The sequence below is a fragment of the Psittacula echo genome (genome assembly GCF_963264785.1).
Source record: "Psittacula echo genome assembly, chromosome: 1".
In the NCBI taxonomy this organism is placed as follows: Eukaryota; Metazoa; Chordata; class Aves; order Psittaciformes; family Psittacidae; genus Psittacula; species Psittacula echo.
The window spans coordinates 153790687-153813378 of NC_137735.1; the positions used below are offsets into that span (position 1 = coordinate 153790687).

General features: G+C 40.5%; 1 protein-coding gene across 1 annotated transcript in view; it reads right to left on the bottom strand.

Moving 5' to 3' along the window:
- The window catches only part of ANO6 (anoctamin 6), a gene marked incomplete at both ends in the record, with an annotated part of 75758 nt that overhangs the window by 16966 nt on the left and 36100 nt on the right, over positions 1–22692 (bottom strand). The window contains 8 exons of the mRNA XM_080625910.1: positions 3218–3278; positions 4506–4611; positions 5889–6023; positions 6451–6566; positions 8442–8555; positions 8909–9187; positions 10837–10902; positions 19204–19332. Coding sequence (XP_080482036.1) covers positions 3218–3278; positions 4506–4611; positions 5889–6023; positions 6451–6566; positions 8442–8555; positions 8909–9187; positions 10837–10902; positions 19204–19332 — 1006 coding nt within the window. The remainder of the gene's footprint in view (positions 1–3217; positions 3279–4505; positions 4612–5888; positions 6024–6450; positions 6567–8441; positions 8556–8908; positions 9188–10836; positions 10903–19203; positions 19333–22692) is intronic.

Sequence of the window (22692 nt, forward strand, 5' to 3'; positions counted from 1 at the left end):
TATTGCTTTGGATACATAGGTACTTTAATAAGAGAAACCTGAGGTAAATGGTGTTGTAAGCACATGCTAAAGAATGCATATATGTTTATTTGCTTTCTGGCTAAGCCTAGAGTATGATAACTTTGGATTTTGTATTATAGACTCCTTTTGATAAAGTTTGTCACAGGATGCATAAGAAAGCAAATTGGTTGGATAGGTGAAGAGAAAATACCGGAGAGTGCAGGGCATCTAGAAAAGAAAAACTCAGTACACCAAAAATTGCCACAGGGAAAAACTTGTGTTCATTGAGTCTGCAATTTCTATGTGGACAAATATTCCATTTGCAGGCAACAAGAACCAGTGATGGTTCAGGTGAAGATGCTTAAACACAGCTGTCCTTCCTTCTCTGCTAGCACCAATCTGATGAGGCTGCGGCTCTTTTTGCTAGGCATGAAGCTTAGAAACTCTCTGGGCTGGGCCACCAGTTCCCTTGGACTGTGCTCCTACAGCTGGAAGCACTGGGGCATCAGGTACACAGATGCCTAAGGAGTACTGACTAGACATGAATCCAGCCAAACTCATTACCTTGTCCTGAGACATTATGTGGGTAGGTCTGGCAGCAGAGGCAATGAGAGGCCCACTGAGAAGGCTGGGAGGTGCACATGACGATGGGTGTCAGTGCCATGATCCCTGGTACCCCTGGATGCTCTGTTACTGAAGACAGTGCATCCTCAGATCAGTGGCGTGGCTCTGCAGCACTAAGGAGTTAGTGTCCCATCACTACATTGCTCATTGTCTGGGAGTAATTAATCCTCAAAGTGGTGTTTGGATTTCATCCTGAATGATGAAACATCAATGGCATGCACTTACATTTCCAAACATTAAAGGTTATTTCCAAAATATTTTTATTTCCAAAAAACCCCAAATTGAAGAATTTAAAAACCAGAAAATTCCATGGGCTGGGCTGTGAGATGACCTTGGCATCTACACGCAGGCAGAACCCCAGGAAACTCTCCTCCCCAGATTATTCATGGGCCTCTTTCACAAGGTCTTCTCAGCTACTTCATACTTAGCAGCATAAAGGCCATTCCAAGCAATGGGCCAGAAGATCACATCTGCCTTCTCCTGCAGAGCAAGATTAGTCTCCCATAAACCTTTAACTGCTGCCCAGCTCAAACCACAGGAAGATATACTGGTTTGCCCTAGCTGCAAATCCAGCTGCTGCTGGAGACCCCAGAAGTGCAGGGACTCCTTCTGTGGTAGCCTGTCTGCTAACAGTGGAAGAAGGACACATAACATGGGGACAGCCTTCAGCCCCAGTACAAAGAAAACTTCTACTAGCCAAAATCAGCCAGCAGCCAAGCTGCATCTTTCAAAACAGGGAAGGAGCTGCTGCTGAATTTGACATTTTCCTTTTTTCCTGAAACAGTGAGGTTTTTTTTCAACAGTGGAAACAAATGACATTTCAGAATCAGGAGGTCCGAGCACTAATTCCACCTCACATCAGTAATTTGTGGTGTCCCCTTTCACGTGTCCCTCACCGCTGCCACTCAGTGTGGCCCAGGTATTCTGCCTCTGAAACTGTGACAGCAAGGACTGAAAAGAAATGCCTATGCTAGAAAGCATTTGTTTGTTTAGCTGATCTTGTTCAGGGACAGGATCAGTGATGGCAGCAAGCGAAGTGGAAACTGCCAATCTAGTCACACCATCATGGGAAAGGTGGCAGAAGTGTTGGTCCAGAGCAAAAAAGGTACAGAGAGTGAATGCCTGAGATGAGATTCCCTGATGTTTTATGGTGATTTAAGATCTTTGAAGGGAATACATTACAAAAGAAGAAATTACTAAAAGTGCATTGATGATAATTATGCAATAATATATCTAAAAATCTACTATTATTTTAATTGTTTTGGACCCGGAGTTCTACAAAAGTATTAGAGGAAGGTGGAAATTACAGCTGGAATTGCACCATGACCATGGGTCATTTGGATTCGGTACAATTTTGACTGAATACCTGAATTTGACTGAATTTGTAATGCAATTCACCTCTTTATATAGTGAACTTATGAGAAGAATACTAACAGACCTTGCAGCCATCACTGTAACCGTGCATCTTAACTTTGTGATTGTTAATCTTGAAACCATTCTTCAAAACGGGAAACACAATTTTAATTAAAAAGCAAATTTCAAATAAATTAACTATTTATACGACAGGAGAAGATTAGTATCAAACTTCTTATATAGAGTATTCCCTGCTGGTATTTTGATTTAGCATGTATTTTAAAGAAGTCTTCTTTTGACATTATATGTTTCATCTTACATTTCTTTAAATCAGTGACTATTTGAAGCACTTTAGGAGATGCTGGAAGTAGATGATCTCTGAGGTCCCTTCCAACCCAAACTGTTCTAGGATTCTAGGATCATAGGATAATAAAAATAAGATGTGTTTTGCAAAGAAAGGAAATGATGCATTCTTGTCAGCATACATATGAGTTTAAAATGTTACATGAGTTATTTTATTCAAAGTATCCTGTGTACAGACCTAACACTGAACTTATTTTGGTAATTTCTGGATAAGACAGTGCGATAAAGGCCAGTTAACAAAGTTGCTAATATGAACAAATAAAATCATTTCTGGGAAAATGAACCTTGCCTAATGCCTTGAATACAGCACCACATGGTTTCACCCATGGGAAACATCCTGGTTTCAGATACATTTTCTCGGCTAAAAGGCACATCTAGTGCTTTGTAACCACTAGTTACACTTTTTACAGTCAGTTTCTTAAATAAAGACAGGAGGAACAAATATCCTGGGAAATGTAATAAATGACTATTTTCCAATTGCCTTGTGCAGCCTCACAGCTGTTAATAGGCACAGGCAGCTCCAAAACTCTTCAGAAAAATAACAGCTCCTCTGCCAGATATACTTAAGCATGTGGCTGGCTCCTGCTGCATGAACATGAGGCAGCTCTAATAATTTCTCCTGGACTTTCCTCCAAGTCAAACGAAACAAAACAGACACTGAAAGACCAACTTTAAGTTCTACAATTCTTTGTTTTCTTATGATGCTAAACAGGAGTTCCTGTGAATGTGTATATCTTCTGCTACATAGAACTACCTACTGCTGAATTCCTGAGTGCTAGAAAATAAAGTTGTTTCAAATTTATCTATGCTTTCTTGGCTGATGCTGGAGGCTTGGCCAAAATTAGATGACAAACCACAGTTGTTGAAATCAACTTACCCCATATTCCCATAAATACTGCAAACACCAGTGTTCCAAAGCTATCAAATATACAGAGTTTCTGGAGAAATGAAAAAGAAAAAAGGCTTAAAATATAATTAACAATTATTTTTTTTCTTCTACACTAAACCAGGACAGAAGCTGCCTACTGAACATGTAGCTTTTTAGCTTTTATGTAGCTTAATAAACGACCTTTGTTGATTGTGTTTCCTCAGTTTCTGTCAATGTACACTACTCCACAGTAAATTAAGGAAATTAAATGCAAAGCCCAGAATTAAAAATATAAGCCAAATATGCAGCAAGAGGATAGTAAAATGGTGTGCTTTCAAGCTTCCTCCCATCTGTTGCATAGGAAGGGGAAAAACAGTGCTTCTGGTCTGGGAACTCAGCATAGAGTTATGTATTTTTAATACATCCACAAAAAGGCAATGGACACATCTGGTTTTCATGAGCAGGATGACAACAAGTCAAGCTAGTTAGTGAAAACACATTGTGATGAGATACCTCTGTGGTCACAATTTGCCTTTTCTCTCCATCATAGCCTTTTCCCTGTATTCTTATTTCTTTTACCCTTTAAATGCATTGAAGCAACACTGGACAAAATATTTTTGGTAAATAGCAGAAAAATTGTAGTTTTGAGAGTGACTGAACCTATGGAAAGGAATAACAAAAGGCTAACATTAGCCTAGTGAGATGAGGTAATGGAGAAAGAAAGTGAGGTTCCTCTAGTGAGGTTAGCCTCCTCCATGGCTAACAGGACAGGGCTGTGTCACAGTTTCTATCATGGCCAACAACAACACCTCCTTGTTCCCATCTCCTCCTTGATAACAGGTTAAATTCAAGGCATGGATCCAGACAACATCTTTGGGGAGGGAAGGGGCAGAATTTAGAAATGTCAAAACATGCTTTAAACATTTCCTTAGCAAAATTGATCCACAGCTACTGAATCAAGACTTTAGGAATTGAATTTCCCACCCCCAAAATGAAGAAGTATTTCCAAATGAAACCAAAGTGTTTCAGTTAAAAATCCACTGTAGTCCTGTATCAAATATTTGTGAAATAAAAAAAAAAATAACCCAACAATTTTTTTCATCTTAGATCAAATTGGAGAAATCGATCTTGTTTTTACTTTCCCAAGTTCAGTCGTTCTATCAAGAGGAATAATTACTTCAATATTTCTAGCAATTCTGCAGGACATTAGTGGAGTAACAGCTTCTTTTTATATGCAGTACCAGAGAAAGTGCAACTAAAGTTCAATAGTGTGTCTAAAAGCTGTAAATGAAGTTACCTTGGATGATTCACAAGTGATGGTGAGGTTCCAGTAGGTACATACTTTATCACACTGAGGGCACATTATGATTTTACCTCCTATGTTGGGATCACATACTTCTTGGCTAAAAAAAAACTAGTCAGTCACTTACCAACACTAAATTCTTTTGTCCTTTTTTTTTGCACACAAGGACAGCACAATAATCTCAGGAATTGAGAAATAATTTACCAGTCATCTGCTCTCAAGTATTCCCCACCCCAGCCTGGAAATACATCCCCATTTCCATTCTTAATCCTCATCTCAAAAATGGATGACCTAGGACGAAAATGATTTCCATCCCTCGTACATGGTAGTAATTCTCAAAACTGCTCATATCAAAATTAAAACCACTCTTCAAAGATCTCACACTTCACCAGGAAACTCATGCTTGCATGCTCACATGTGCTACCGTAGCAGGTCCAAGGGGAGAAGGAAAGGAACACTGCCTACCAGAGCACGGAACAGCTGCAGAACCAAATTAGCAACCTAGTCCTTGTGATCTTCTACAGAGGATCAGATTGGAAAACGTGCAGAGGGGGCTGTTAGGGCAATTCAAAGAATGGCAGATTTGTCTCTTAAGAGATGGCAAAAGCGTTGTCATCTAACTATAAGTGCTAACCTAGTATGGTGGAGGCTGAAAGGTTATGTAATTACTTTCTATAAATACATCAGTAAAGTAAGCACCAGGAAGGGAGATGAACTATTTAACTAAACGATAATACTGGCATAAGGCTAAATGGGTTTATACTCCATTGGCCACAAGAGTGGAGCTCTGGAACAGCCCTTCAAAGTTTTCTGAAGATAAACACCGTTCCAGAAGAGTGTATACAGTGTGGTGGTCTGTAGATGATTTAGCACAATGATGACCCCAAGGTCATTGTGCCATGGTTGGTTGAATTTGTCATATTCTGATGAGGGCTATGCATCATCTCCCAATATATGCTGGGCAGCTGAGGCACCCTGTGCTTGCTCATTCTCTATTCTTTCCTCAAAACAGAGGAAAGACATTTTGGGGGTTTTACCAAGGTCTTTGGATACCTCTTTCTGGAACAACCACAGTGAAAATGATGCTACGGCTTCTGATTGTCACTCTTTTCTTTGTGTTTCTACACTAGATGTGGTGAACCTAGTGCAAAATATAAATAAAATGAGGAAATAACAAACTCTCAGATGTCTATCACTCTAATGGTCCATGGACATCCATTACTCTTCTCATACTTTATGTTTTTACTTTCAAATCCAGAACTGTTGTTTTCAGGCCCTTTCATTTTGCCTCTTTCATTGTGCAGTGTCTTGCAAACCCTCCACAGTCCCCCTCTATAGGTGACTGACCAAAATTGCACGGGATATTAAAAAAGGTACCTCCATGTGCAGTTGTCCTTTGTCAGGCATCCATACAGAAAACAGCCAACTCCTACGATCGCAGCCATGATCAGCATGTTAGTATAAAAGCCCAGCCAAGCAAAGTAGATTCCAATTTTCTCTCCATAGTATTTCCTGTGGAGGAGAAATGTTTGGGTTTTCTTTTTTTTCTGAAATGCAAGTAGATTCACATTTCTGTTTCAAACGGCTCTTCATTTCATACATTTTGTACCAACTCACATTGTCATATTCCTCCGGTTTGAACTTTGGGATTGCAGTATTGCAGCTGGGTATTTCTATCACCACTTTAATGCTTTTATAAGAGGATGGGGGGGGGGAAGGAAAAGGAGAGAAAAAGCATACTTGCAAAGAAAAATTTTAACTGGCTGCCTTTTCAGGCACTGGCTTATCATGAAACCAAGTTCAAAGTATGCTCCTGTGCATAAATTGATGCAGGTGCATGGATCTGCCCTCAGAACTGAGCTGTGTCTCTTTGACATCCCCAAAACCAGACCTGCTAGATAAATTCTTAGTTCATTACTCCAGCCTCAATCACACCAACCTGATGAAATCCAGCGGCTGCAGTTTGAAAATGTTTTTGGGATGAGCCCATTCTCTGTAGAGAAGGTATCGTTCACTTGGGCAGTTGGGATCGGTTGACAGGTGCCTAAAACTAGACTGCAGAACAGAAAAAGCATGAGAAGAAGATACTATTAATCTAACCAGCACAGATCAGCTCTCGTCTCTGCAGATCCTCTGCAGACCCTACGGCTCTGGCCATGAAGCCAGAGCTTGGAATAGCCTTTTAGTCTAATCTGCTGGAAGCCAGGAAAAGGAGCAGAAAGGCAGCTATGGAAAAGCACCAGATTTCAGGATAGAAGGTCAGAAAGGCACCAAAAGCTAAAGCAAACGCTTTACGCATGTGAGCTGAAAATAACAGAGACTCACCATTAAATTAAATCTAAGCACATGTCAGTGTCTTGGCACTTAGGAACAGAAAACAGAAAAGGATCCATTCTAATTAGAGAACAGGACTAAATTAAAATGGATTTTAAGTAGCTTTAGTATGCTAACATCCTTTGCTTCAAAATAATACTGTACTGGAGTGAAGGCTGGAAAGTCTGAGGGATAAATCCAGGGCTTCTAGTCTCTGTTTTAATTTTAAAAGAGAGTTCGCATGGTGATAATACTTGTGATTTTTACTAGGTTATTTGAAAATCTATTTCAATAAAGCCTGTTTTATTTGAGGGAATTTTCCATTCTGCATCTTTGATGCAACAAGACAAGTGACAGAAATCTATCATCTAATCTTGATTTTCAGAGGAGCCATGATATATAATTTTAATTGTATGAAAAGACAGCCAATAATTACTAGTCATACTGAGTCCAAATTCCCCGTGCCATGATAGAAGTAGCCTGCAAGGCAGGTTTTTAATCTTTAAAAGGTAAACTTAAAATGGATAGTCAGGAATGGTATTAATTCTATCCTGTAAAGCTTCGGGTTATTTACAAGAAACATGATTTGTCTTGATTCTGCCTTAAAGATTTCCTTGAAATCTGTGTAGGCCTCCTGAATATTTTAAGCCAAGTCCAAACAGCTGAAGCAGCTTCCATTTCTGACCTCCCATGTTCTCAATATCTTCACAACAGAACACACCTCGGACACAGAACTGGTGGCTTTCATGGGAGGAAGTGTGTGGGGTGTGGGTGTATAATAGATACAATGCAGAAAGTCAGCCCTCAGTCTTTGCTTGCTGTATCTCATTTGCAGCTTGAGATGGAGCTTTTCCTTAGTCAAATACTCTGAAATCTGATTTCTTTTTCATTTTCTTTTTCTGTTCTATTGGTAGCCTTTGTATACACAAAAATTTTCAGTATAACTTTCTTCTTGAAATGAGATGTGACACTTTTTAAAGTATCAGAAGTGTAGTTACAAAAGCTGGATTTCTTAATACTGCCAGGTGAAATCCAACCCTGTTACGATTCTCTCTGCATGACTCTGACATCATCTGTGAGGTACTGGACTACCTGGACAGAGCCAGTAAAACCTGAGTCTCCCTGCACGTATGTTGCAATGTTTGGGCACTGCGGGAGTGTTTCTTGCTGTGTGAGACTGTCACACATCCTAAAATGAGATTTGTAGTCTACATCTTTATTAACAATGTTCATATTTGATAGGAACTTTAATACTGAAAAACTGAGTACTAAAAAACCGGACAATGTTAAAATTGATTTAGAACTGATGAAACTGCCCATCATGGGAATTATCACTCAGGCCAGGCACTTTACTGAACTACATCTCCCAGGGAATACAAGTTTAACAGCTCCTAAATGAAATATATTGTTTTTTCAGTTATGGAGCCACATTTTTAACCAACAGTGCTTTGAAAGAAAATCTCTTCAGCCAAACTCTGTCTTACTCAATTATGTGGATATAATGACCAGTCACGGAGTAAAGCAATCAGTAGTGCTTGTGTTTTTCAATATAAACCCCACAGATATAGTTCAGATCTCTATTTCAAAATACATTTCAGTTTCAAGCACTGGACTTACATCATGAAGGGGAAACGCTGCTTTGTAGATTCCAGTGTCCAGTAATTTGTTAATGCCAAACTTTTTCACATTGTTTTTGGTTGCATATTCCACACGGGACAGGATAAAATGAACCTGAAATTGATAAAATATTTTTGTGTCTCTTGCAACTTGAAAGTGATCACAGCTATACCCGTCTCAACATATAATCAGGTTAGGAAAGGGTAAGCAGTGCTAACAAAATTAATTGCATGGGGAACATAAACCATTCAAATTCCTCCTTTAAATTCAGGTGAAACAGAAATGGAATAAATGTAAGGTATATTTTCATTCTGGATTGTCCAGGCTGACTCATAAATGACACAGGACTACTGCATCCCCAATATTTGTAATTTTTCAGGATGCTTTCATGAAGGTACTTGCACTGATTTGATCAAATGAATCTTTTCTTTTTAAGATCAAATTCTAGAAACACTCCATGGACTTACAATTCGGCTTCTAGTTGCAGGATTGAAAAATGTGTCTTTGTCTTGGACATAAAAGTTGGACAAAAGCTCCTTTTGAAAAGGGGCAGTGAAAAACTCTTGCTCAGGTTTGATGATATTTTCATCCACTCTGAAGAGTCTGCTAAACCAGTTGAAAGCTGAATCTCGGGTGTTCAGGTCATTGGGTTGCAGGGGCAATTTGATGTGCAGAACCTCAGCGTATGTGCACAGCACTTCCCAAGGTGCATGCACTTTCACAAAAATAAGTTTTTCATCCAAAACCTGGAATGAAAGAATATTAAAAATATGTGTTCAACAAAATGAAAGCAAAGGACTTTTCAGAACACTTTTTAAACTATCCAGAATTTTCTTTCTCTTTACAGCTCATAGAAGACCAACTCAAAGTTGCACTCATTGTCCGTCTTAGCAAATATACTATTGATTTCTCCAAAAGCTCTGACATGAGGTGGAAACACTTGGGCATATAGAGGCATATAAAGGTATATTAAAAAAGACAGCTAAATGTTCCTTTAATGTATTGTTTACATATCTGCAAAGTATTTTACAAAGCAATTTAAGAGTAACAATGCTTCCTCCATATGGGTTCATATAGCCTGGCCCGGCAGCTGTGGGTTTGGAGCTGTCAGTGTTTCCCCCAGCAGCTTAAGTACAACCCCAGTGTGATGTGACTTGATGGAAGCAGTCTAGGCACACATGGATGCTCCTGGGCAACCCCAGTTCTCAGCTTCTTAGTGAGAATGGGGAGAGGGAAAGGGAAATCAGCTAAGACTGCTGAGAAAGACTGCATGGGGCACTTTGATCCCAGTTGCATGCGCAAACCAGCACCAGTATACAGTGGGAACATCGACAGCCGCTCATCTCCTGTCTGCACATCGCCTGCAGAACTTCTATTGACGCCCTGAATTACTGAGTCTCAGCAACACGAAATTACATTACATAGCTCATTGGCTCTGGAACATCGGTCAGATATCTGATCTAGCCTGGGGAAACCTCCAGTTTCAAAAGTTTTTCAGTCCTGACCATGGCAGAACTACTGAAAACTGCAACATGTAAATATAGTGACATGTAAGTATAGCAAGAGGGCCATGTCAGACTTCCAGGAAGCAGTTAACTTATGAATGCGAAGAGCAAGACTGCATCCTTGGATGTGCAGCACGAGCCTGCACTGCAGAAACCAAATAAATACCATGACGCCATAGATTCTGAGTCTAATTTAGGAGGAAGGGGCAAAATGACCTTTTCTGGAGCTCGCTGTACACTACCAAACAACAACAAATTTAGACTGGGAATGATTGTCTGGGATGGGGAGACCCAGATGGAGCACTGCAACCCTGCAGGGCAGGAAGAAAAAGGGCTTTGAGGGCCTCTAACCCTTCCTGCAAGAGACAGCAGCTCCAGCAGCTGCTGTGAATTATCACAGCACTCTTGAACTGCCTGCAGGCAACATCGCAGCCCAAAAATACACAAAGCATGATAGTTTCAATCACTTGCATGCTGCCAGGCCTTGCGAAGAGCACGGTTACGTGTAGGAGCCCTGCATTGCTCTTCTGGCAGGGGCATTCTGCCCCGCACACCCACTGGCTTCCCGCATGTCCCACACAGCCAGAATAGGGGGAGAACCTCAGAGTACAGCCAGTGCTTCCAAGTGCTGAACAAACACAACCTCCCATCCAACAAACACAATTCCATGTAATCTCCCAGCTTTCCATCTTTCATTTTGCAGAGGAAGGAACAGACACAAAGTTTAAAAGATTTCACATCAGATCACAGAGGCACTACTGATGGAAAAAGATGGGTTTTTTCTCCTGAGGAGAGAAATGTTACAGTAAATTCATATATCCAGTTTCCTTATTCCCATAGGGGCAGCTTTGCTCTCAGATACGGCTGTTCACACAGGGAAGAGCACTCACCGATTTCGTTGCTTCAAGTTGCAAGCCGTTGTTTATCAAGTTTGATTCATATACTTGTCTCTTCCTCTGTTAAAAGATATTGAACACCATAAAACATCTGTTCCAAGTTTCACAAATACGTATGCACAGAAGACTGGAATTGCCTCCCAAAAAAATCATTGGGTCATTACCTCTATAGCCCACTTGACAGCTACTATGCTGATAGGTACAGTCTTACCTACTGATCTTGATCGGATGTTTTTGTCTGGTATGCAACATTACCCATACGCAATATTGTCATCAAATGCAACTACAGAGAATTCACCCTCCTAGTTTCTGGTATATTACAGAGGTAAAAATGTGTCCCAAAATTTGAATTTTGAAAGCAATTACCCCTGAAACTTGTGATCTCCTTCACCTTTAGACTCTAATCGAACTTCTGATGGCAGCCTCCCTCCCTGCATTAATCTGTCCTTTACAAAGTCTTCATCTCAAGAGCTTTCCGTACCACTTTTGACCCAGCAACCTGTAACTTTATTCTTCTTTCACAATAATCATATGAGTTCACACAGTGGTTCAAACTGTAGTAGCCTTCTACATTTTAATCTATGAATAAGCATCCCTAAAGGAAGTAGTCGAGAGCTGTAGCACTTGAAGAGTCAGTGGTGTTAGTCTACAAGCATTTAATGTCTCCTGAAGGATATGACAAATTTTCCTCACTAAAGATGTAATTCATGGATCATTTTAATTTCACTTCACACTTACCAGTACTTGGCAGGTAGTGAGTTACAAAAATATCTGAAATATCTTGTCAATCTTGAATTTGCTTCTCCACACACATGGCCTCCCCCAAAAGCCACACAGACACGCAGCCCCCCTCCCCTCAAAATACACAACACCATAAAGCATTTACAGGAAATTTTTAAACTTCATATGGACTAATCAAATTTGAAAGCCATCTGCATCAACTAGATAGTTCCGCAATGAGATGTTTACGAAAGTCAAGGGTGGCCAGCTCTCCCTGGCCTACTGGCTGCATGTCAAAGTAGCAGCATGGGTTAGGGGAGAGCACCTGCAGGTGGCTTGGCTGAGAAAGGGGCTTCTGTGAGCAGTTTGCCAGAAGGAGATGACATTAATACACTGGTAACTGATGGTTTTATGTGTGAACCAGTGTACTAGGGTATGTTAGGCATGCAGCGAGGTTCTTGGAGTGACTGGGTGATACTACTTTCTTACAGATTGCTTTCATTCCACTGACCAACATTTTTGTTGTTTATATGCCCTGTGCTTAATGGATTCTGCACCTACCACTAAAGGAACTTAAAAGGAGAACGATCCAATGTTTTTTGTCACCTGGTTCTCTACAGTCAGACTAACTGCCTTAAGATCTGTGTTTAAGATGCAGGCCTGTTGCTACTGTGGAAGACCTGAGTCAACGAATGACCCTTTACATGGTGTCTTAGGAACTTTGGTAGATACATGGGAAATGATCTTCAGGACTGGACCCAAGACCCACTCACTCCAGGTGGGTGATGCTTCAGCAAAAAGGGCAAAAATCTTCAGGAGTTCCACAAGAACGGGTCAGTTGTATCCCCACATAAGTTTCATCCAGTTTTTTTAATGTTTAAAGACTGCTGCAAGTCCCCAGTGCAGAAAAAAACCCATTTTTCCAAAAACTCTAGCAGGTCTTGGAATTAATAGTCATAAAACTGAACAATAACAGCCTACCCCTTCTATACTTTGTTAGTTCTTAACTGCAGCACCTGAATGTGGCAATGGTCACGAGGGACTAATTTCATATTTTGTTAAAAGGTATTTTTTAAATCTGTTTCAGGTTTTCTGCCTTTTTCCTCCAGTGAATATCACCTCCTTCTCGAGTTAGGGACAGGAAGAGACAATCTTCCAATCTGTTCTTTCATCAATACTTACTACGTTGCTCCTTATTCTTTTATTCTGCCAGAATAAAACCACAATCCCAAACTTTGATTGGTATCTTCATGGAGGTGTCTCTCCCTGTCCCATTAATCCTCTTGCTACTGGTGACAGTATCATGCTTTATATTTCATTGTGTATATAACATTGTGTATATATATGTGTAATATGCACATTTATAATATATTATATATACCTAATACGTTATAAAGTCTAGAATTCTGATGGTAGCTGAGCTTGAAGAAGACACAATATAGCTGTTTCCTGTGACATCTCACTCTCTTCCTTGTACTAACAGCACTAAGTATTTCCTTTCATTTCCCAGATTTCATAGGTAATAGTGCTCTCCATTCTCCTTCAAAGCTAAAGGTTCACAGTTGTCTTAGCTTCTGAATAAACTATCTCCTGACTTCCTCTGCAATTTTTGTTATATCATAACTCAATCCGCTTACCAGATCATTAATATATGTACTGCACAAGACAGGAATTGTTTGTCTACACCACTATTAACTCTTCTGCCTTTTCATCCTACCTCTTTGCTTCTTCCATATTCACCTGATTTTTTTTGTAAGGTGAATAATACTGAATTATGAAAATAGTTCAGCCTAAGCTCTCCTTTGTTTCAGCAAATAAAAAAGGTAGAGGGCTAAGTACCTGCTTCGTTTCTTCTTAGATCGCACAAAGCAGAGCAATTCTCATTTACAGAAGTCTAATACTGATTTTTTTTTGTCTTATAATTCAGATTGCTTTAATAATTTGTTATGGCAAGGCGTTACCCAAATTAATTTTCCCTCAAAATCTTAGAGGAATATTGACAATATTAAGGTTTCTAATAATGCATAAATGCAAGTACTTGGGAACAAAGCCCCTGGGAGGCTTTGCTAATTAGGGGCTTTGCTATTTTCTATAAGTGATTGAATTATGTGCATGATGATCTATGGAGGAGCTAGACTTTTACCCAGAGGAGTCTATAGTGGTTTTGCATTGACTGGGGAATACAGCATAAAGATATGATAGCTTATTAGGCTGGAAGGTAGAGACTGTCCCAGCTTTATTTCAGTATCTGGCATTTTGCTCAGCAACCAGCAAGGCTAAGCTGTAATGATAATGTGATCGTGGTAATGCTGCTGATCGCAACCTGACAGATTTTTATGACTGAATGGCTAGCCAGTCGACAAAGACACTACAGAATGCATAAGCACATACAATCTTAAAGAAGTGAAAGCATAGTGTAAGTAAATTCCAAGTATTACAGGCACGTAGGAGGGTTAGCTCTTGCGAGATGCTTTTTCACCATAGTGCTTTCAACATCTGGTGTCTTCCCACCCTGAGGAGACTAACAAGATTGTGAATGTGGAAACTGGTAGCAGACCAGTAGTGGTTCTTTCCTCTGTGTTGCTTAAATGGTAGGGAGCACTCGCTCTGATTGACAGAAGTGACAGAAGAATGCCTACTCACATCTTTAGGTTTTTTGAGCAAACAGAAAAGTTCCCTACACCAATATCTGTGTGACTTCAGAAGAAAACTCCTAGCAAGGAAGGAGTGCTTGAATATCCACCTCTGTGCTATCTGACAGGCAACAGATAAATCACAGTCAAGAAGAGAAAGAGTATGGGGCCCAAAGCCTCCCCCACTGCTATCAACTAAAGCGAGTGGAGAGGATCGCTGTATCAACATTAGCTACCAAGTTTCATGGTTTCTTTGATGGTCTTTGGAAGCTCTCCTGAAAGTCCAAGCCGTCAGCATCAGGAAATTAATTGCTTGAGAAGCTCTGCTTCTGTAAGCTTCTTAAGTTTGAAGATAACAAAAATGTGAAGCAAAATATGCTATAAAGGCCAACACAAAAAAAGTAAACCCAAAGAACTCAAAATACATATTTTCTGAGATACCCTCTGATTTTAAGCAGCCTCGTGATTTTCTGAAACCTGATTCATGACCACACAGCACTGGCAATACTGCAGTCTAGCCCTGCTCTCAACAGTGGCTTCTAGTCACCCTGTTTGGAAAGACCATTTTTGGTCCTATGAATGTGTGCAGTAACTTCAGAGTAACTCCCACCTTCCATTTGACTTCCGTCATTCTCCCTTTTATCCAATAGGCAAAGAAGTAAATTCAGATTTGGGGTTGCCTCAGGAACAGAGATTTTATTTCAGTGAGTTCCTGCTTCAAAACCAGTCCATCCAGTAAACACCAGGGTAGGTGTGATTGCCCTCCACCCAGTGCTAAAGGTCCTTATCTTGGTTGTTATCAGACTTCCTGGGCAGGTTGACTGAGCATACCACAGGCATGTAAAGCCTGCCATCCTCTACTGCCTCAAATCACCACATAAAATGGCACCGAGGTACCCTTTTTCTCTGTAAATGCAAGTATCATTCTCTCACCACAGGTATGACACATGCTAAACACTGGGAAAAGTGCCATTAACTTTTGAGAAGTTATCCAAGTTTTTGTTGTTGTTGGTTATCTAAACTAGTCTGGAAGCAGGAACTGTTCATTGTTTGCTTATGAAAACAAACTCCTCTAACCCTGCTGAAGCTCTCTGTAAAACGGTACTTAAAAGTGTGTAATATTTTCTGTGAATGATAGTTTTCATTTAATTTGAAACAAAAATTAAAATCTATTTTTGTGAAGCACAAATTATTTCATGCCTGGAAATGAAGGTTTTGCCCACATTCCTGCTTAAATTACTAATGGTCTTTCTGATTGTTTCTGTTGGGGGGAAGCAGATGGACTAGAATGACATTCTGCATCGATTTATTTTGAATTCACCTTTCTGGCACTGACCCTTTAACTTCCAACAATGAGCTCCTTGCAGACCTCAACAGATAAAACTGTCATTTTGGAGCATTCCTGGGAAGACTGGTTATATTTAATTTCTGTTCCGATTGTAACCTACTCTGACAAATAGGGTACATGAATTGTAGGTTTAAAAACCATACTTTGAGTAGGAATTCTAATTGCTTGCAATGCAGTTTCTGGAACATGCTTCTGACAGTTCGATTTTTGCTACTGCTTGCAAATTTAATTGCATACCAGCTACAAAGGTTTGGAGTTTGAATTAAGTTGTACATGTGAACTGTATCTGTGAACATTTGGATCTGTATATTATGTTAGAAACTTCCATGAGGATGCCATTTCTTTAGTCTGATTTTGCCTCCTTTAAAACAAATTTTGGAAACACGAAAAAGAGGGAAGTACAGCACCACTGTGCATCTGTAAGAGCTTCAAAATTCCATACTTTTGATCCTTCTATCCAAATCAGCCCATGTTTTTAGTTAATTCCTTCTGTACTCTGAGACGTCTTCCCAAGAATACTGCTAATTAATACAAATTAATGCTGGGTCGTTTTGTTTATGCAATTCTTTTGAAAAAGGGCAGAAAGCCATTCAAATCAAACGTAATGATGGTCCCAGGACCCGATTCTTCTCTTGCTGCAGAAGAATAGATGGATCTGTGCCCTGTTTCTCCGAATCCAGTTACATTGGATAACTTGGCTGAGGTCCGATTTTCAAATCCTTCTGACTGAATTCAGTGAGCATCTGGGAATTCCTTCACTCTCGGTATCACACAAAACCACCCAGTCCAGCACACAGAACTTCTCACATCAGAAATGTAGATCTGTAGTTGTTCACTAACAATTCAAGTTCTGCCCCAACTTCCATGTCATGCAACCAGGTGGGGTGCAGTGTGCATCAGAAAGAATTCGTCCCAGCGACTACACTGCTGATTCCTACATTTCACAGACCTGCAATGTTGCACATGGCCAGTGGAGACACTGCTGCTGACCTCAATGAGGTGAGGATTTCACCCTATGAGAACAGATCTGGATCTACTATTATTAATAAGCTGGAGATTCCAAATTCTGTGAACCATAATGCTCTGGATAATAGCTCTATAAAACTGCCAGGGGAGTCAAAGAAAGAGTAGCATGAGCAAAGAACCCATTTAGGCTTAAAGCACCTTGAATTACACAAGATTCTGCTTATAAAATTTGGCATTTTCAGTTCATCATTGATCAAAGACAGACAGTGATGTATGTAGGATTTAAAGCTGATCATAAATGGGAATACTTCTCATTTTGGTTGTATTTGGTCACAAGGGTAGAAGTCATTTGTCCCAGAAAAAAATACAACCAAATAAATGCCAATATCAGTTAAGACAAGCGATCAAATTGGTTTTATGCCAAGACTGATAAAACCTGTATGGATCTTGGGCAACATTACCCCCACACCACTCTGGGAACTGTGCTAGGCCAAATTATTCCTGTCCATGGAATTCCAAGGATGCAAAACTGTACCACAAATGTCTTCTTCTTTTCCACCTCAGACATAAGGTGTATGTGTTTTGTTTCTTCTTTTCAAATATTCTATTCACATTTATTTCTTTGGTACTTCTCAGTTTCTGTCCTTTCATTCCTACTGTGGGTGTGAGGTAGGTCCTAAAGCAATGTCCTGCATCCCACTCAGGAGGACATACAGGAAGGAAAATATCAGTGCTGCCAGTGCCTGTACAGCATTTGCTTAGGAAGTGAAGATCTGCAGCACAGATAGCTTCCTCCACTTGCACAGCAAGTAATCTCAAGTGAGATGAAGGGCCTCTCTGTCTTTGGGATAACAAAAGAACATTTGGAGTCCATATCACCCTAGTCACATGTCTCGATCTCCTGGCTGCACTTCTGTCTATACAGCTTTTGTTGGCCACTTTGCTCCTTGATGTCCATCAAGACCATGAGGGCCTCTTTCACAGAGCTGCTCCCCAGCCATTCAGTCTTCACCTTATCCCGTCATTAGTCTAATACACTCTCATTCTTACATATACTCTCATTCTCACATTTTTGCATGTAGGTAGACTGCTTCCTCAGCACACCACAGACTCTGTGTGGCTGCAGATCTTTGTAGGACTGAGACCTATGGAAGCAAGCTTTTTTTTTTTTTTTGCAAGCATCTAGTGCATTACCCACTATCTCCAGGTCTAATTACTCATTATTTCATTCCGGTAATGTCCTAACATTAATGCTGCACTAAAAATACTACTCTATTGCTCACATTTAATTTCCATCACTGTTTGGAAAAGTCACTCATTATATTTTTAAGTATATTTGGGCAATGGCCAAATATTGCAAACATAAATGTCAAATGCTAATTGATAAAACCAATTGTTTCCAAAGGGGCAGCTTTTTGTTTCTAATTATGTCTTTCAATTATTTTTTACCGCTGATCTTGTGATCAGGGATAATGCAACATCCACTCACTGCAGGACTCTCTTAAACCCTACGAACGACATCCCTTATGGCTGCCCCATTATTGCCAATGACACCACTGTGTAATGAATATCAACCAACTTATCTAAAGGCCTTTTACTTCTATTTTTCTCTTTCTGAACTGCAAACGACTATTTGTGTATGAGATGCTTTCAGTGATACCATTGTCCTCGCAGCCTCTACCAGAGGCTGCTGCTGCACATTTAGAGTTGCTATATCAGAGAAGGAAGCAGGTGGGTGGGAGGGTGCAGATGCCAAGGGGACTACAGTCCTGTGGGTGGATATTTCTCAGGCAGTTCAAAATTAAAACCGCTCAATGGCATGGATGAGCTGGTTTTCATGGCCCTGGTGACATAATGAATATAGTCCATTGGAGTAATTAAAAATAATAGATAAAAAATAGCCTATGATTGTTGTTCATGGTTGCTAAGAAGTGCCAAGTAGGATCATAGAATAGTTAGGGTTGGAAAGGACCTTAAGACCATTTAGTTTCAACCCCCCCGCCACGGGCAGGGACACCTCACACTAAACCATGTCACCCAAGACTCCGTCTAACCTGGTCTTGAACACAGTAGGCACTGGTATGAGTCGGAAATCTTTTGCAAGGTTCCTAGGAAGAGCAAGCTGTTGAAGTTTCAAGGGAAGGAGTGGTACAGGGAGAAATTCTGATGGCAAAGTGGCGTACAATTATTTCCCATAGATTGCTCAGGTACTTTGTTGGGCAGAATGTCAGCAGCTGTGTTCATAACTGTGATCTGGAGCATCTGATCAGCTGCCTCCTTCTCTGGGTTCTCTGAATACCATGATTTTAATACCAAAGTTGATTAAGGGCCTAATTCAATCACTGTGGGTACGGAAAGCTGCCCTAGACTGATTATCTTGTGTCCAATTCTAACTAGGAACCTGATACCAGCATTTTGCTGCCCATATCTCCTAAGGGTTCCCTTCCAGGAGGATGCTCTGAGGTCTCATAGTACACTCTGACAGACATAGTGTGCAATACTCTGCCTGTTTACCCAGCAACCTACCTGCTTGAGCTCACCGCTGTTCCCTGCTCAGTTTGATGGGCTTCAGTCTCCCAGCTCCTAAGAGTACTCCGAAGACATGGCAATGCAATCACTATTCTGGGTGAGGGCACTGCCCTTTCTGCTTTAACACCCAACAAATTAGTTAGATTTATACAGAAAATAACTTGCCTTTTGCTTTTTACGATCACTCCTCTTATGAGTCATTTTTTTACTTTCATCTTCATACACCAAAACAAAGTCAATTCTTCGTTGCCCATCACTGAAGAACAATGAGTCAGGCTTACCATCAAAATCCACCTGGAAGGCAAGTAACATAGCTTAATGTGAGGACTTTTAGTTACCAGTTCCTGACTTTCTTCTTGTTACACTGTTCCAGTGAACAGAGAAATTCAGTACATTGTGAACTCATATAACAAGAAGCCTGAAATCATAGAATCAGCTAGGTTGGAAAAAGCCTTTAAGACCATCAAGTCCAACCATTATGCCAAGACTGCCACGTCCATCCTCAAACCATGTCAACCTGTCAACAATGTCAACAAAAATAGTATGGAGTAGAATGGAGGGAGAAAAAATACATCCAGGAGTTTGGCAGTCTCTGCATGACATAAAATCAAAAGAACTTTGACCTAATTTTGTTCTTTAAAAATAGTATATTAGCTTTCTGCAATGGGAGGGGCATTGGGATTCAGCGTCTTCACCAAATAATGCATCTGTTAAGTAATTTGTATGCCATCATAGATACAGTGTTAGATAATCTACAAGATATGTTGTTGCCTGACTGCAGTCTCAGAATTAGTGCATTCCCATCTGTTCCCTTACCTGCCAGAAGCTTTAGCATCTCTGCAATTATTAATCCCAAACCCCACCACTGCCCAGAGAACAAAGAACATAGCCAGGCTGGAGATGAACTCTCAAAATAGACACATTCTATGTGGGTTTATTTCTCTTTTTATTCAAAATATCTCAGCAAGCAAAAAACATTGTTGTATGCCACACATCCATCATGTTATAACAGACGCCAAAATCAAGAGGGTTAATATATCCATAAACCATTATCTAGTCCCCAGAGGAAAGTAAGACAGATTGTCATATCCACTAATAACATCTTAATGTGTTATTTCACATGTGAAATGATACAGACACATTGATGACAGGGGAACCTGAATGCACAAGTAATGATTTTGTAGTTTCTTAGAGTGCTATCACACGTAACAAGCCCTCCTTTCACGTCATCAGAATTGTCGCGTTATACAATGAGCACTGAAGTCTCCGGTACTTGGCCAAATCTATCGATGGTGTTAATGAGGGCACTGACACTGAAGTTGATAAGTATCAAATATCTGAAATGATTGCATTGCATTATAGATGGTAAGATCTCCAGAACTGGCAAGACTCCCATACAGAAGTGCAGATGAGCCTTGGCTTCCAGATGGGCATGCAGGGTGGCCCAAGGCAGGATCAGGCCAGGCAAAATGACCTAGAGTAATCTCTTGAAAATGATGTGCTTTTGGGGGCATGGAAAAGATTCAAAGGTGTTGTATTCCTGGAATTTCCTCATCAGTGCAGACCAGACTTCATGAGGGATACCAGTTCCCAAGAACTCTGGGATGTCTGATCCATAGGATGACACATGGAAATGTGATTATGGTGTCAGAAACCCCTCACGTGCAGACTGAAACAGTTGCTCTTCAACTGTGATGTAACCAAGGAGAATGCCAATCTTCAGTCAGGAGCACCCCTGTTCAAAGGAGCATATAGTGTTTTAGGAACTACATGTGTCAGTGTTTCCAAAACAAACTTTCCCAAGAGTTCTACTCCAAACCTCTCCAAGCAGGCTATTTAGTTACTGCTTATTGGCTGAGTCAAAACAGTCGACCAAGATGTGTCTCCCCATAATTATGACAAAATTTCCATATTTTGGATAAACTCAGGGGAGTTTAAACTCACTGTTTTTTCACGTTGTATGTGCAGAGGCTGAGACCTGATGCTAAGAGGTCCTGTTAACGTAGTTGCTTCAGTGTGAGCAGATTCTTGGTTAGAACAGTTTTCTTTGAATCCCACTTGTGCCTGTAGATCTGTGACAAATCTGACAGCAAGCAGCTGCTGACATACATACATGCATATATATGTGTATATGCTGACATATGGCCAATATACACATACATTTCACAACCTGGCCTAGGATTCAGAAACTACCAAGGCACTCACCAAATCAACATAAAACTGCACACTGTGAATATCATTTTAAGAATAAAACCCTCTCAGCTTTCAATGGCATCACCAGACCACAATGACCCCAAGTACATCTATGCCCCAAAGCAAGTCATAGATGTGGATTTCTAACTTCTTGAGAGCTAGAGTTGTCATAGTCCCACCAAGCAATCCCTTGACCCTGACAAGCTATCCTCTCACTGAGGACTAGCCATGGGTGCAAAATGCAGACCTGCTGTGACCATTTCCAGTCTTGTTTAAAACACAATCATGATGATTTCATGTTGACTAGATTCCCATCATGCAGAAAGCCTTGACAACAGCCAACAGCCCTGTTGTAAGGCAGCTTGGTTCGTGCTGGGGCAGCAGCAGAAGAGAGGGTGATGGGAGCTGAGCCCAGCCAGGCACAGAGACCAGCCCTCCCGATCCTGCTCTCCCCTGGGACACCAATAGGCTCTGGTCTGTGCTAAAATTACTCCATGCTGCAATGACGGAAACACAGAGCCCAAATCTTGTGATAATGAATAATGAGAGGAAATGCTGCCACTAAGTCAAGCAGAAGGTTTTTTACTTTTTATTCTTCATCTTTTGAATCTTAGAAACACCATTACAAAAACTTCTGTTTAAAGAGACTGAGTTTAGTTGTGAATTTCAAGCACTTGAAAGCATAAAAGTAGTAATAGCTTCAAAGGGGTTTTTTTCTACAGTTTTTTGCTCTTTTTCATAGAATCACAGAATCATAGAATAGTTAGGGTTGGAAAGGACCTTAAGATCATCCAGTTCCAACCCCCTTTCATTAGACATCTTCCATTAGACCAGGTTGCTCAAAGCCCCATGCAGTCTGGCCTTGAACACTTCCAGGGGTGGGGCATTCACAGCTTCTCTGGGCAACCTGCTCCAGTGCCCCACTACCCTCACAGTAAAGAATTTCTCCCTAATACCTAATTGAAATCTACCCTTTGTCAGTTGTCCTTGTCCTGTCACTACATGTCCTTATAAAAATTCCTCTCCAGATTCCTTGTAGGATCCCTTTAGGTACTGGAAGGCTGCCCTAAGGTCTCCCATGAACCTTCTCCTCTCCAGGCTGAACAAGCCCAGCTCTCTCAGCCTCTCTTCATAAAAGGGAGGGCTCCAGCCCTCTGAGCATCTTTTCCTGTATGATCTGTCCAGAGGAGAGAGAAGAAAGAAATGGCAGAGAGGAAACATCAGATCAAGTTTTGATCTAACAAGCTTTGACCATAATTTGTGATCACATCACTGTCTGAATATTTTTTTCTTTAAACATAGCCTTCTTTAAGCTTATAAAACCAATATGTAATAGCGATAACTAGCTTAACTGGATTGTTAATAACCAGACACAAAGACTGCCTGTTGATCAGTATTCAGACTCACAAATTTATTTACATACATGATTTCATTCACATGAGTATGTACATGTTACGATAT